The sequence below is a fragment of the Trachinotus anak genome, unplaced genomic scaffold (genome assembly GCF_046630095.1).
Source record: "Trachinotus anak isolate AG129_WGS33_773 ecotype Australia unplaced genomic scaffold, CSIRO_AGI_Tana_v1 ptg000009l, whole genome shotgun sequence".
Taxonomy (NCBI): domain Eukaryota; kingdom Metazoa; phylum Chordata; class Actinopteri; order Carangiformes; family Carangidae; genus Trachinotus; species Trachinotus anak.
In genome coordinates this window covers 12590601-12606606 of record NW_027273860.1, presented here as the reverse complement: position 1 = coordinate 12606606, position 16006 = coordinate 12590601, and the positions used below count along the sequence as shown (strand labels likewise).

The following is a 16006-nucleotide window of genomic DNA, read 5'->3' as shown; positions in this document are numbered from 1 at the left end:
GATAGTTAAGTATGTAGGCCTATCTGAACATCATCCATGATCATAAAGACTTCATCATTTACAATAAACTCAAGTTCAAATGTACAGAAACACACACACTGAGCTGGTGACCCAAAGTGGCAAAAATCCGCAAATCACATATCACTCACATTAAGCTCTTACAAAGTGGGACAGAAGAGAGAGAAGGAAAATCAATCTGCACATTCCCTCCCTCAATACACATTATTTGCATTCTTTGAACCTATTCAGACAGTCCACACAGTTTTGCATATTAAAAATTATGATTATTACATTACACAGTATGAGCTGGTTTTGAAATCACCTATGCAAACATATTGCTCTACATTCACACATGCTCCATTCTCTTATCTCTTTGCTCTGTCTCTCTCTCTCTCTCTCTCTCTCTCTCTCCCTCCCTCCCCTCACACACCCCTGTGCTCGCCCACTAACCAGGGATAAGCCCTGCCCCTGCCCCCCTTTGACCCCTGCAGTGGAGGAGGAGGAGGAGGGGGGGGCGAGGGCCCCTCAGCCCCACAAAAGCCTGAATGGCTCAGGGCAGCACACATTCACTGGGGGAACAAGAGATCTTTGTGCCAGGAGGGGAGGGGTGGAGGGAGTGAGAGAGGCAGAGCAAGAGAGAGAGAGAGAGAGATACGAACACTACATGGGCCTACATACTATTTATAACGCTTTGTAATATGCACTAGAAAAATTGATACCCAAAGCAGGGCTGCTGAGGCTCAGAGGGCATGTGCTCCTGCAGGATTTTTAGCAACTGGATTAGAGGCCAAACCAACAGTTTATCAGCTCATGGTTAAAACGTAGAGGGTTGGTGCAAAAACAGTCAAAGTAACAGGAGAGACATACAGGTTCATTTTAATTCACATTTTCAATATAATGTAATATTACAGCGGCTTAAAATGTCCCAGAATTGAATGCCATGCATGAATCAGTCTATGTGTGGGGTATTTTAACGGTGTTGTAAGGAGTGTTTAGTCTCATATTCCTGAACAACCAAAGTCGATGTGCATGTCTGTGTATGCAGGAAATAAAAGTAGAAGTAAAAGATATTAATGCCATTCATAAACGCGTAAGCTGGTTATACTTTTTAAATGTAAAGTTTAAATGTATTCTACTTTTATCACTCATTTATTTCAAGCAGTTTCACTCTTAAGTGAACCGGATCCAGATGTGGTGATTGGCTAGTTTTAAGTGAAAAGCAGGATTAGATGCTCCACCATAGGTTGAAAAAAAATTCTCTAAACCTTGTATTAATAAACATTTTTAAAAGAAATTAAATAAACTGAAAAAGGTATATAGTTGTGTTAACAAGGCTTGTTTTTACAGTTGTTGAGGAACTGCTATTTTCAAAGTCTATTTTCTCATTAACTGCTGCCAAGACTCTTATTTTCAAAAACTGATTGTTATTTATTTCTACTTCTGATGGGAATTAAAACTACCTCTAGGAAAAAGAAGACAAAGAACAGAAAACATTTATACACACATACATACACACACACCTGAGCTTGTACAACATATAACCTGTCAGTGTGATCAATAATGTTAAGCCCCTGAAGCACAACTGCCTCCATCTCCCAACCCTCCTGTTCCTCTTCCCTTCCTGCTCAGTACGTGCGTAAGCTTCAAAAATATCCACCTTGATTAGTTCAAGCTGGTATTATCTCAATAGAAAATCTATGCTGTCTGTTTAGGGAGGGTTAAGTATGATCTAAAAACCAAGTGGATGGCATCATACTCTTGTATTAAACAGCTGTATAAATGTTTTGACTAACTGACTCTTATAGCTTGTTTTTTTTATAAACTGCAGACGGTCATGTAATCATGGTTTAAAATGGGCTGAAGATACAAACACTGAATACCATCATCAGAAAGACATGTGTTATTCTGAGAATTTTCTACCATCAAAGATAAACCAAAATATATTTAAAAATCACAGCAATTTATAGAGAACAGAGCTACAATGAGGACAATGAATGTGTGTGTGTGTGTGTGTGTGTGTGTGTGTGTGTGTGTGTGTGTGTGTGTGTGTGTGTGTATATCACAAATTGAACATAGGTTAGCAATAGACTGATAAAACCATGTCAGTTGCAGAGTCAACAATAGTTTGAGCAGTTTGACCATTTTCAAGAGTCTAAGCAGTTATGAGGAAGAACTGAAACAAAACACATTCAGGTTTCAAACTGAGGCTCAACTATGTCTCTGTGAATTCAGTGGACAATATTCTTTCTTTAACCATGTGGTTATTCAGCATTATTTAGTGATGAGAGAAAACACACTTATGGTGTAATGTACATGAAAGAGCTGTCACTTTAAAATCGTTGTGTTGCTTGTTCTAGGTTTTCTGCATAATATGCAAGTGTGTGTGTGTGTGTGTGTGTGTGTGTGTGTGTGTGTGTGTGTGTGTGTGTTCGTTTTTCTTACAGACTCAGTCTCAATAATCTTTGTGTTGCATGAATAGTTTTTCTTCTCTGTCTAAATTCAGAAAAATGTATTTTTTAACCACTCTCACCCTAAAACTGAATTGCATTTAGAGAAAAATATCTAAACTGTAAATAAATACATAACTAAATTAATAAATAACTGAATCAGGAATAAAAAGCAATAAAATTTCACAGCACCCGAAAATATTCAATCATTCCTGAATTTCTTTTAATTTACAGATTTATTTTACTAGCACTATAAATGAGTTTCATCTATAAAGTCAACTTGCAATTTCATATTTTACCAATAAGCTTAATTATCATTTAAATTAAATCCTGTTCACTGAATATTTCCCTGGTTTTCACAATATGTGTTTTGCAGAAGTGGGAGGAAGCTGGTGATAATTATGTTTTCACTGTGATAAGGAAAAACATAAACCTCAATACAGCTAGAAAAAGAAATAAACATCAAATAAATAAGCAAATAAATAATTAACCAAAATAAACATCCTGTTTCTCTCCTCTCTTTTCTCATTTTTTTTTATACACACACACTCCCACTGGCCTGAATAAATTCATGTCCAGCTAACATCTTTCCTCCCCCACACACGAAACCCACTGCGCTCTGGCAGCTTGTCCGTCCCATCAGTGACCCCCGAGCAGTCAAAGATTAACCAAGCCAAAATCTAACCCCCTGCCTACCCACCCACCCACCCACCACATATCTATCAGGCTAACTATCTATCCATCAGCACGGTGGAGTCAGCAGACGGGCGGGGGGGGGGGGGGGGTTTAATGCCAAGATCCTCCCCATTACTGCCCTGCATTAACCCTCAGCTAAATATTTACAGTAGGAAGAGGAACACATGATTCTCTCTCTCACTCATACACATACATACACACATGTGTGCGCGTGCACACACACACACACACACACACACACACACACACACACACACACACACACACACACACACACACACAGACACACACACGTTTTCCCTATCTTCTTTCACCAGCTGTGGTCAGAAACGCAGCCACTGCTATAGGGAAAAGTATGAGCACCAAAAACTCAAATGTCTGTGGAATTACTAACAAAGTTATCCTCAACAAGCACTGCTGAAAAAAAAAAATTATATTCAGAAAGCACACAGCACCAGTCCTCAGGTCTGACTCACCAACTCGAGCTTAACGCAACATATCCACTAAACACACCTTTGAACACATGACTGAATATTAATATTTATGGTTGGACATAACTTGTGCTTATACTATTATACATTGTTTGCTTTGCAATAATTTTAATTAGCTAATTTGCAAGACAGACAAACATGTTAACATGTCACATCATAATGTAACATCATATTATATATATATATATATATATATATATATATATATATATATAAATATATATAAACAAAGACTATAACACCATTTTTTCATCCTCGATAGCAACAGCCATACCATTCCAGACAACAAGTGTTTTGATCAGAGTCAGTGTATTGTTACACTCCTACTTTGAAACCACATCATTATGGTTTGAGAACTATACTGCTCTAAGGAAAAACAACATAATAACTATAGATTCATTGTGTTCTGTGGATGCTCCAATCCAATCAATCTGACACTGAAGGGTATTATCCAATATTTATAATAGATTGTGAAGGACAAATGTAATTTAACAAGATGTAATGAATCACTTGAAATAAATCGCATTATTGAAAAATACATTAATATTTTAAAATATGGAGTCATCCAAAATCTAAACAGACAAAGAGACATAAGGGTCTTTTATGCAAGAATGTTGTGTAGAAATGTTAAAAGACAGGAGCAAATTAGTGATCATTATCTGTTAACCTGATCCTATTGATCAGTGATGAATATTGATCTGATTAAAGCGTCTATATTTTCCTTTTTGTGCTGGTCTTAACAGGCACGTACACATTATGCCTGTGTACATACAGTATATGCAAGCACTTGTCACCATGCGCACACACGTGTACCTTCAACTGCACCAAGCATCAACAGGTGAGATGAGAATTTGAGGAATGAGCACAATGCAGGTAAGAGAGATGAGCTGAGAGGCAGGAGATAAACAAAAGGGTGGTGATTCTGGAAGAAAGGGGAGATGTGGGATGTGTGGGTTGTACTGAGCCATTTCCATCAGCAGAGGGGAACTCCAAAGCATAAAGACAGTTGCCAAGCAACTGAACACGATGAAAAAAACATACAGACCACTTACACGTGTGTGAGAAAATAACACATAGACCTGCACTCTGACATACACACGCATGCACACAAGGAGCCAATTACAAAGGTGTGTCAAATCTTTGCTATTTGCGATTGGTAATGCTAATAATTTGCTGCACAGAGGGAATCCACAAACACCTTTTGTTTAATTTCTCAGCATTTGGTGGCAAATGGCACAACCCCCCCTCCCCCCAAGTCAGGAGCTGGATGTGAGAAACAAAAACTGCCACAACAATGCCACCAATGTGCCACTTCCCTTTTGCTCATACTGATGACCCTACGGTGAGCACAATGGGACAATATTTCTTTGTCTAACGGGTTATAATGGGCCGATAAATCTGGAATCAATCCAGTCCTCTTCCTCATTTTAGCTGCCTACAACAATTCACTTTTGGCTATTTACTTAGCAACAGCAAAATTGTGAATATAATAGAAAATCTGGTTGACACTGAGAGACAGGGGCGACTGAAAAAGTATTACTCATTGTTAGACCTGTGAGACCTGAACTCCCAAAAACTCGCATCATTTCTGTGAAACACTGTTGTGCTTTGTGTGTGTTACGTTTCTGTGTCTTTCTCACCTGGCCCAGTGGTTGTGGAGCCGCTGTGACTTTGCAGACTCCCATTCCTGAGGAGTGACGGGGACTTCTGAATCCCAGCGCTGACACCCATGACCCCAAGCCCCCTCTCTCCCCCTCCTGCAACTCCCACTCCTAATCCACTGGTGGAAACTAAGCCCGGCCGACCTGAGAGTGTCGAGGATGAAGAGGAGGAGGGGGAGGCGGTGGAGGAGGAGGTGTTGGCTGTGGAGGACGTAGGGAGAGTCAGGGAGGGAGCTGGCTCAGAGGGCTTCACATCGGTGGTGAAGCAAGGTCCAAATCTGTTTCGCCAGTTGCCCTTCTTTTTCTTCTTCACCCCATCTTCCCCTCCTCCTGCCACCGCTCCGCCGATGCCTGGTCCTGAGCTGGAGGGCTGGGGTCGTTTGTATCCAGTGGACCCACTGAGGCTTGTCGTCTCGCTAGCTGTGTGACTGTGGGAATTCTCATACAGCTTCCCGCCCACTGCAATGATAAGAAAGCAGAAGTGAATATTTAATTATAAAGTCTGCAGTCTCTTGGTGTTTTTCTGTGGGTTATTGGCCTGAGAGCCGTTAAGGGACCAACTAAAGCAGCAAAGCACACCATGCATCATATTAGTTCTCTAGTAAATTAGCAATTATTTTCATTATTGATTAATCTGACCATTATTTTCTCAAGTAATTGATAAATTGTGTGGTCTAAAATGTCAGAGAAGAGTGATACACCCATAAATATTTAGTTTACCATCTTAAAGGAGTACAAAAACAGATAAATGTACAAACAGTCACATTTCAGAAGTTGGAACCAGAAAACGTTCACAACATTTTTGCTAAAAATGCCTCAAAAAATGACTTAAATGATGTGCAAAATCACTGCAGTTAAATTTTCTGCATGTAATCGCCTGATCATTTCAGCTCTGTAGTAAATGAAGTAGTTGAATATGGGGAAAGATAAAAAACTGCTACCTTTGTTTTTTAACAGTCTTGAGAGAGGTGTAAAGGTGTACTCCAGCAATTAAGATAATTGTAAAAAAATAAATTAAGAAAAGTTGAAAACTGATACAACACAGAGGCTTAAACAGAGGCTTAAATTACTCCCCAATATGGGTCAAGGTCCAAAAGCACTGGATCCAACATTTACCATAATTAGGGCAATTAACTGAAAAAGCATCAAAACCAACATTAGGAACCTCAGACCTAACTAGGAACCACCTTAATTTTCAAACTTCACACCTGCAATCTGTAACGATACCTTTCTGTTGTAAATATGAAATCCTGGAGCCAAGATTACTCTAGTAAAGTCATTTAGGTAATTTCTTAGAGGCACAGAGGACATTACACAACTGTTTTAAAGGCTCTGTTGTACTTCCTGTGACTAGTAAGTTGACTGTGACATGTGAAATCCACGTAATGCACCTTTAACAATTGAAATTGACTGTTGACTGTTTTATGCTAAAAATATCATTAAATCAAATTAAATTAATTTAAAACATTTTTGGAATAAACTTTTTTAAAGTAAACTTTTTTACCCTTTTGCCTTTTCAGGTCAAAACATTTACTCCACCTTGTTCTGCATATGACAAATGCAGGAAAACATTGTTGAAATTGTGGCATCACTGTAATAATCAGTGACGTGATGACCACAAAAAATAAATGAATGATTAGGCACATAACTAAAGCAAGAAAAGTACATGTGAGTAAATCTGTAGCTGATTAACGCCTGTCACCTGCAGAGGCTGTAGTAGCGGACATAAGAGAACCAAAGAGCGTCGTAGTTCCCTCTGAAGCTCCACCCTCTGAGCTCGGCTTCACAAGGCAGCTGCTGAAAGATGGCGGGGAGGAGAAGGTAGTTCCACCACCGGGACGCAACGACGAATCAGAGAAACTTAGGAAGTCTGAGGAGGAAGGAGCAGAGGGCGTCTTGCTGGCACTGGTCAACAGGAGGCCTGGGAGAATGAAAGACAGGTGGAAAATGGAGACAATGACAGACAGAGGTGACGATCGAGAGGAATGAACAAGATGAAGAAGCAAAAGTGAGAGAAGGAGAGAAAAACACAGAGGGAACCGGCATTAGAGCTGGGAAAAGTTTCCACGCTACTCTCCCTTCCATCATCATGGGAGCAGCAGAAAAAAGATAAGCAAAATAAGAATTTTATCTACTCTCTGCTCTCTATCTGCTCTACAGTTAGCCCTCCCTCATCATGTAGTCCTCCCATGTATCAGGGGAACTGCCTTGAAAGCACACATATGGATGGATACTCAGACACACAGACCATTTCTCTGCTAGACACACACAAACAAACACACACCTAGACAAGGCCTTCAAGGTTCTGATAGTACAAAACACAGGAGCTTGGTGTGAGCACCGACTCCTTTCAGGTCCTGACCTCTCCACATGTTCTTTTTTCTGTGTGTGTGTGGAGGGGGGGCTGTCTCTTTTCCCAGACAGGGCCCCAGATTACAGGAGCCAGAGGCCAGTCGAGACGAAACACTGTTATCATGACCACACACTAAAAGTCTGGTGCAGGGCCAAAATGCAGCCAATGACACAGCACACATGCACAAACCCACGCACAGAGATCATATTCTTATTTGGGTTTTAATAACGTGGCTGTAATCTGAATTGTGCTGCAGTGGCAGTTTTTCGGTGGGTGGGCAGAGCGATAACACCAGATGATTTGTCATTGTGTTTTATTTTTCTAACTGCAGGGTTAATTCCCAGTTGTGGGAAAATTAACATACAAGACTATTTGCAGCCATCAATTCACCTTGGTGGAAAGGCCCAGTGGAAGCAGATGCAGATGTGGAGGAGGTTGCCATGGTGACCACGGCAGAGGGGAGGGGTTTCCCTGAGGAGGTAAGAGATTTGCGGCCGCCTCTCTGTCCCACCGTGTGACTTCCGCCGCTGTTCTTCTTATTCTTCACCTCAGATGCCGCTTTTCCAGTGTCTACAGCCAAGCCATCTTTGGAACTGCTGCCGGAGTGAGCCGAAGACACTTCCTGGAAGTTGGCGTTGGTGAAACGGGCGGTGCTGTCGTCCAGTCGCTTCTGCGCGGATGCAGTCACAGAGGTGACGCCTCCCCCTGAGCTGCTGCTGTTGTAGGTCTGAAGGAGGAAGGTGAGAAGGCAGGGAGTGATTGAGAAATTATGGTTGAACGGAAAGGGAGGACAGGAACCATGAAAAGAACCGGAATACGGAGTGAAGATTATCAAAACAAGGCCGGTTGAGAGAGGGAGGACCACAAATATGAGAAAGGTCAGCAGGAGGACAGGATGTGTGTGGGACACAAGAAGAGCAATAAAGGTAAATCAAGGTATATATATATAAAAAAAAAGTCAAACAGCCACTCCTGCTGTAATATTTAACCATCACAGTCACGTTTCACCAAAACAAAGTAGTGAGGAGGAGAGGGATGCCCTTACCTTGTCTGGGACCATGATGTTTGGAAGGACGAGGGAGGGAGACATGTCCATGGAGGTCTTCTTGTGTTTGGGTTTGTGCCTGTCCCGCTCCTTATGTTTCTGCACATGGAGAGTAAGGGGAAAAACAGGAGAAACAGATGGGTGAAGCAGCTTAATACACAATACAGGGAGGAGAGAAATTAAGACAGAGAGAGAATGTGGACACACACTGGACCATACATAAAGTGTTCTTGGGAAGATTACAGCCAAAGAAATATTAAAAAAAAAAAACAAGTTATTTGAATATAGTGACTGAAGAGGGAGAGTGTGTGTGTCTTTGTGTGTTTGGTTGAGAGAAACAGAGAGAGAAAGAGGGAGTATTGCATTTCAAAGGCTCAGTCTGAGATGAAAGCTTGGAGATCCACTAACACAAAGAGAGTGACGGAAGAGAGATAAAAAGGGGGCAGGAGGCAACAGGAATTCAGCTGCAGTTTAGAGCAGTGTGTGTCTAAGTGCCTCGTGCCGAAGCGCACAAGGTCTCATTGTTTCATCCAATCATATCTTCCTTCTTGGACCATCACAGCTCAATTTACACCCTCGCCAACATACAGGCGCCGCCACCCTCCTCTCGCACCCCTGAGGTGGCGACTGGGTGCCAGCGCATTTACACCTCACATGCACGCCCTGCACCCTGACACCTCTCTGCACGTGCATTACAAGCAGACAGGTGCACATACGCTCACACTCACTTTACATGGACGCTCGCATGCATGCAGGCGCACATCCACACCGACAGACGCGCTCTGGGAGACAGGCGGTGAAAATATGCAGCGATCCTGAGAGACAACATAGGATTCAACATGCTTGTGATGCTCAGTGTCATGACAACTCTGAAAAACCAGAAACTGCCCATCCCCCATCTTCTCCCCTCAGGGTCTAGTTGAGGAGTGATTGCGTGGAGGCTGGTGACAGTTTAGCCAGACTTCCTCTAAGAGTGGCAGTTAACAGACATCACCAGCCAAATCAGGAGATAGCAGCTTCACTGTAACCTCTCTGCACGCTGGGTTCCGGTTACGCTAACGCTCTGGGGATAGGAGGAAAATGTGGCAGAGTTCGCTTCACGAGTGTATTTGTGGGTCTGTGTTGTGGACTGTAAAACAAACTGCAAGTAGTGATTATTTTCATTTACCGTCAACTTCTCAAAATACAGTTTTCCCCTTTTATTTCCCCTTCAGTAGCTTGAAGTTGTTGTAAATGTTTATACCGAGTGGAAGTTTCAAACTCAGGTCTTTATTTATGGCTACACTCAAAAAAAAAAAAAAAAAGAAAAAGAAAAAACCCTGACATATTTTCTATCTGTGTAAACATTGGATTCTCCACATGAATGATGAATTCTGAGGATGCATGAATTAAAAGTTCTGTGTATAAACAAGGGTTCCCACACCTTCATAAACATCTAATTCAAAGATCTTTCAAGGACCAGGGCCAATTCCCTTATATTCAAGGACCCAACACGGCATTGTGTGAGACAATGGATCAAGGTTAATTACTGTTACAACAATAAGAATTTTTATAATGAGAACTATCAGGCTTTACAGAGGCTCACGGGCAACAATTAAAAAGAGAGAGAGGCTTGAATGGTGTGGACACATTTTGCTGTGTTGTGTGGTGGCAGACTATGTGATCTCTTGCCTTCTCTACACTCTGTAAGCTGAGCAACAGAGACACAGACTTATTTATGTTGAAAAAAAAAAAAGATTTATGTATATATAATTCAAGAACGTTTATTTATGTCAGTTTTTACTTGAAAGAATTTCAAGGACACAGGGGAAAACTGCTAAACAGTGTTTGGCTGCTGCCGGGTCAATGTTTGTCAATTTTTTTAGTTAATCAAGTTATAATTGAGTCTACAAACTATCAAGAAAACAGCAAAAAATTCCCATCACAACTTTCCTGAGGCCAAGGTGGTTGCTTTTAATTTCTTGTGATGTCAGACCAAGGGTTGACAACGTACAAATAATCAATTTAGAGTAGGATAAAACAGATAAAGGTCAGTAAATTTTCACATTTAAGGGGATGATACCAACAAATGTTTTCCATTGTTTGGGTTAGATTAGTGAAACAATTATCAAAATTATTAGTTGATTTTCTGTTGGTTTCTGCTACATTAAACACTAGTGTGTACCTTACAAACTGGCTACAGAATTATTTATAATATTTTTTCACATTTTTATAATAAATATTTTATTGAAAAACATTTCTATTCATATCTAAGATATGTTACTTGTAGTATTTGCTCTTGCTTTATCTTTCTTTATATTTTTCTTATTAATATGTTTATTGTTAAACACCAAAGCAAATTCCTCATATGTGAAAACCTGCTTGGCAATATACCGGATTCTGATTCTGAAAGCAGGCGACCAAAGAGAAACATGTGTGAGAGAGTCCGATTTTAGAAAGCGGTGAAAATGAACCGAACATCAAAATGAAGTGATACCGGAGAGTGAGAGAGACAGAGAGGTAAATTCTTTGGGATTCCCTTGTTGTTTTTCATTAACATTCCAGTGGTAGGTGTTGATGGAGAGAGGCTGAGCTGAGAGGGTCGGATAACGCACACACACACACACACACACACACACACACATATATAGAGAAGGACCCACAGCACTGGGCGTGGGAAACATAACACACACACAATGTAACCCTGACACACTCTTATCAATCAGGTCAATTGATTATACAGGCAGAGACAAAGCCTTTCAGCGTGTCCTCTCCCCTCTTTCTCTGCCACTGACCATTAGCAGCCTGATCATTTGACATGTCTTGAGAGGTCTTTGAGACTGTGTGGGGTAAATATGAGTGGTAGCGGAGGATGAGGGCTACGTCTATTTATCAACAAACCTCCCAAACAATGTGTGCTGAAATCCTCTCTGTCTATGTTGAATGCTGATCATCGGGCTCTGAACTGGGGAACCCCCCACCCCCCAAGAGAGCTGCTATTCCTTGTAAAAGCCTCTCCACAGCTCTCACAATATGTGCCTGGACATTTTTTAGGCTGTTTGTAAGCACTGACATCATGACTTTTGCATTTGGTTGCTGAATCAAAATACATTAAATCAAAAAAAATATATATTTTTTTTATCTATAGATTGATCATTTTGCTTATAATATGACAGAACATAGTGAACAATGCCCAAAAATAACTCCAAATGCTTGTTTTGTCCTAGTAACAGCCCAAAATCAAAAATTATCCAATGATAATCAATTCAAAGAGAAAAGCAGCAAATCCTAGAACCAGAAAATACTTCAGCGCAGCTGAATAATTTTCCGTTGGTTTAACTGCTCGCTTAATTGTGTCATCACTACATTAAATTAGCAAGAAATCACAATGTATACAAGCTTGTGGTACTTTATCCCCTTTATAGCAGAAATTAAAATTCTGACTTAACTACACTTTATAACAAATAACATGTTGGAAAGACAAAGAATTGGCTTTTAATTTGATGTAACATGTATTTTAAATGCTTCACAATTCAACACAATGGCCTCAGGAGGAAGATGAGAGGGTGCAGAAACAGAGGGGAGGGTGGGTGAGAAGAGGTGAGGGAAGACGGGGAGAAACGGAGGAACAGGAAGTAAGGGGGAAAATAATCCGCCCTGACCTGGCAGGAATTCCCCTGTGCAGTTTCCTGCAGGATTTCTGACCAGCCATTGTGCGTGCATGTGTGTGCGTTTCCTGCGGGCCTTTTCCAAGCGGCCAGTGTGGGGGATCTTTTAGCCCCTGCTGTAGTTTGACTGCAGGGTCTAACATGAGGTGGGTATACATCTGAGCCTCCAAACCACAAAATAAATGCATCTGCGGACACACACACACACACACACACACACACACACACACACACACACACACACACACACATCTGAGCTTACTGATCTCTGACCCTGGAATGTGGATGAAGAGTGTGTGTGTGTGTGTGAGTATGTGTGTGTAAGTGAGAGAGGCAGGCAGTATTAACAAAAGCCAGGGCAGCGGAACTGAAAAGTGTGTGGACAAAGGCATCACAAACACACACTCAATTCTGACTCCACCAATTCACGTCCGAGAATCTATTGTCTTCTTTCATGCTTTTCTATCAAAAAAAAAAAAAATTACTACAACTGAAAAAAACAGAGGGAAAAAGACTCTCACAGCATCAAAAGCTTTTTGGTACAGCAGCATTAACAAAATCTCTACTGAGCTGTCTGCATAAACACAGGTTTATGCAGGTTATAAATGCAACATCTCAACAGTCTAACTTCCATCTTTGGGTCATTTTATCAGATATCAGCCCTCTGATAGTTGTTATACTGACTGTTGTAAACTAATTTTACCCAAAACCTGTCACAGCAAAGCATCTGAATAAAACAGGAAGCCAATATGTTTGCAGTGTAGAATTTGTCACAGCCTCTTGTATGCTTAATGTTTTCTTCCATGTCTATATCTTTGTAAGAATCATTTGGCACATTTTCACAGTTTATTTTGTTGATACAGTGCATGCAGAATTAAAGGATAATTTTTTCTGATGCACACAGCTGCAATTTATAGAACATCATAAAAATCAATAGATAGAGAGTATTTTAGATCAATGGTCATAATTGTGAGCAAATTTGACTGAAGTGTCACAGTAAGTACAATAATTTATTACTGTGTGATAAAGTTTCTCTTGTATTGCAATGAATATTATGTTGTATTGAATATTTTTACTCACAGCTCAGCATGCGCGCACACACACACACACACACACACACACACACACACACACACACAAGCTCTGTTAAGTACTGGTTCGTGCTTGTTTTATCTAATGAGGGTCCTTTGTTTGCTGGAATGCACTCTGTGACGATCCTGTTTGCTGTAAGTGTTTGATAAAGCTCACACCAACACGCACTTCGATATTTCCATCCTATAAACTCTTCCCAGTGATCACTATCCAATGAGGGTGCTGTCCAACCAGGTTGCACTGCTGGAGAGTTTGGTGGAGAGAATCAATGACAGTGAACAGTAGACTTTATGCTACGGCTTAACTGTAAAGGAGCAGTCATGTGTTTGCTTCAGTGCATTTAGTACATGATATAATGCCAAGTAGCATTAAATCAAGCCAAATGGTATCTTTATATATATATCAGTTCGGTTTAATTCAACTGCGGACAAAAACAAAAGGTGAAACACATGACTTGACACCTCCTGTAAATTCCGATTTTACGCAGCCTGTGATTGCATGTTCTCCTAACAGGCATGACTGATGAAGTCACACTAATGTAGCATTCATTAGACGCTGCGATCAGTGGTGGGCCAAGGTGGGCTGCAGTCATACAAGCATCTTAAAGACAATCCAAATACAACTGATGGTGGGTTTATGAAATACCATTTCAGCAGTCACATGGACTTCTGTGATTTAAGAGGCCCTGTTTAGTAAAACTGAAGGAGACACTGATGTGTTTTAAGATGGGACAGTTTTTATACTCCCAACTGTCAAGATAGTACAGTCACACCTGTAGCATGGGCATTTCCTCAGGAAAACACTGATTAAAATTTTTATTAAGACACCAAATGCTTTACTTTTAATGCTAACCATCCATTTCAACCTTATTTTTCTGAAATCAATTGACTTAAAAGTGATGTTCAAGGTCCAAGGTAGACATTTTCTTCAGGTTTGTTTAATTGTCAACGTGTAATATCTTAAGATACAATCACAGAGACAGCCCTAAAAAATACCAGGCTACTTTGTTGTGAATGTAAGTCTAAAATCGTTAATCAAAATTACACATCTAATTTTCCATTTGCCTTGTTAATTTAAACAAAAAAATATGTCTTATCATAAATAATGTCCTGCCATTATAGTGAAAGACTATCACCATAAATGCTAACTGTAAATCCATTACAAGAGCCACTTGGAAATGATTTTTGATCAATGGTTTTACTGCGTATTTGCCTGTCCCTCCACAGTGTCAGCATGTAACAGTGAGAACGTTTGTTTCTGGTGGAGTCACATTCGTGGGTGGGAGGCATAGAGAGGGTAAGATCTGAGGGCTGTCTTACCTTCTTGTCCTTGTCTGGGGGTCTATCCATACACTGAGAGGAAGAGTCACTTAAGCTTTGAGACCTACTACCACGGCCCCTGCTCCTTCGCTAAAAGGTAAAGAGGAACTCCAAGTTACTGGATGAAGTCCACAGAAAAGAGGCTAAAATTAGATCAAAAATTAACTCTAAGATAAGTAAAAAATGAAGAAAACTTCAACTAAAAAAAGGCTGACTGAACTTAAAGTTAACTCAAAATTCAAAAACAGTCAAAAAACATTATCATGAGCATTGGTTACAAAAGTGGTTATGAGTAAGCTTATTGGTCACTACAGAGTAAAAAGTACATGGTGACAGAAGGTATCTAAACAAAAATTACATTATACCTCCACTGTAGAAAAGGCCATTGCTTTTACAACAATCACTGACCAAATGTTACTATTAGATAAAGTCATTCCAGTGAAGAACAACCATCAATACTCCAGTTAAAAAAAAAACATCAGGATCGAGGGCAACAGTAGAAACACACACAACTGTGTGTTGTGTTCTCTTGTCATCTCCTTCGTGGGACACTTTTGAGGGGCTTTGGCTGTCAATCTCAGCACAAGCCAGCTTGTTCGACCTTATATTATCTGTTGCCATGGTGACAAAAAACTACTACAAATTACAGCCATATTACCCATTTCAAGCTTGTGTTTCTCCAGCCTCTATTTAAAAGTACAAGTAAGACCTGTGACCTGGAATCGTGTTTCTTTTGGTATCATGTCAAACTCAAAGCAAACCTGGTGCATCCTGGGACAGATCCTCCTCAGTCCACTGACTGAATCACATATCAATCACTTTCAAAGGCTAAATCTGAATTTCAATTCTAATGTGACCTCTAACAGTAGAAGATTTCATGATGTATGGCTCCTACTCAATAACTGAAACATTCTTCTTAAACAATAGAATATCATTGACCCGTACAGGACAAGCTTGAAATATCAGTTGCTTCACAAGAACAGCAAGTGACAAAGTTATGCAACAACGTTTACCACAGTAACAAAAGACGGCTGAAACAAGATGTAGCCGTGTGCTACAAACACCCACATCAATGGGTACATTTACACTGCTAAGAAATAGGACTTGATGAAAACCCCCAGCCAAATGGAAATTTCACTGTAGTCCAGATTTAACAAGGATAATCTAAGTTTGAAATTAGATTTAGCTTCTGACCGAGCCCAGTCAAATACCACACGTTGGTAACATGGCGTAAACATCCATCAAGTGGTATCTT

At 40.4% G+C, this 16006-nt stretch overlaps 1 protein-coding gene across 4 annotated transcripts in view; it reads right to left on the bottom strand.

Moving 5' to 3' along the window:
- The window catches only part of mllt10 (MLLT10 histone lysine methyltransferase DOT1L cofactor), a 44542-nt gene that overhangs the window by 16040 nt on the left and 12496 nt on the right, over window positions 1–16006 (bottom strand). For 2 of the 4 annotated variants that reach the window (XM_071485410.1, XM_071485413.1), the window contains exons 7-12: window positions 14752–14841; window positions 9422–9508; window positions 8694–8792; window positions 8039–8375; window positions 6998–7216; window positions 5275–5754 (exon numbers count right to left, since the gene is read on the bottom strand). In XM_071485410.1, coding sequence (XP_071341511.1) covers window positions 5275–5754; window positions 6998–7216; window positions 8039–8375; window positions 8694–8792; window positions 9422–9508; window positions 14752–14841 — 1312 coding nt within the window. The remainder of the gene's footprint in view (window positions 1–5274; window positions 5755–6997; window positions 7217–8038; window positions 8376–8693; window positions 8793–9421; window positions 9509–14751; window positions 14842–16006) is intronic. The other 2 variants (XM_071485411.1, XM_071485412.1) reach the window with 2 other exon arrangements.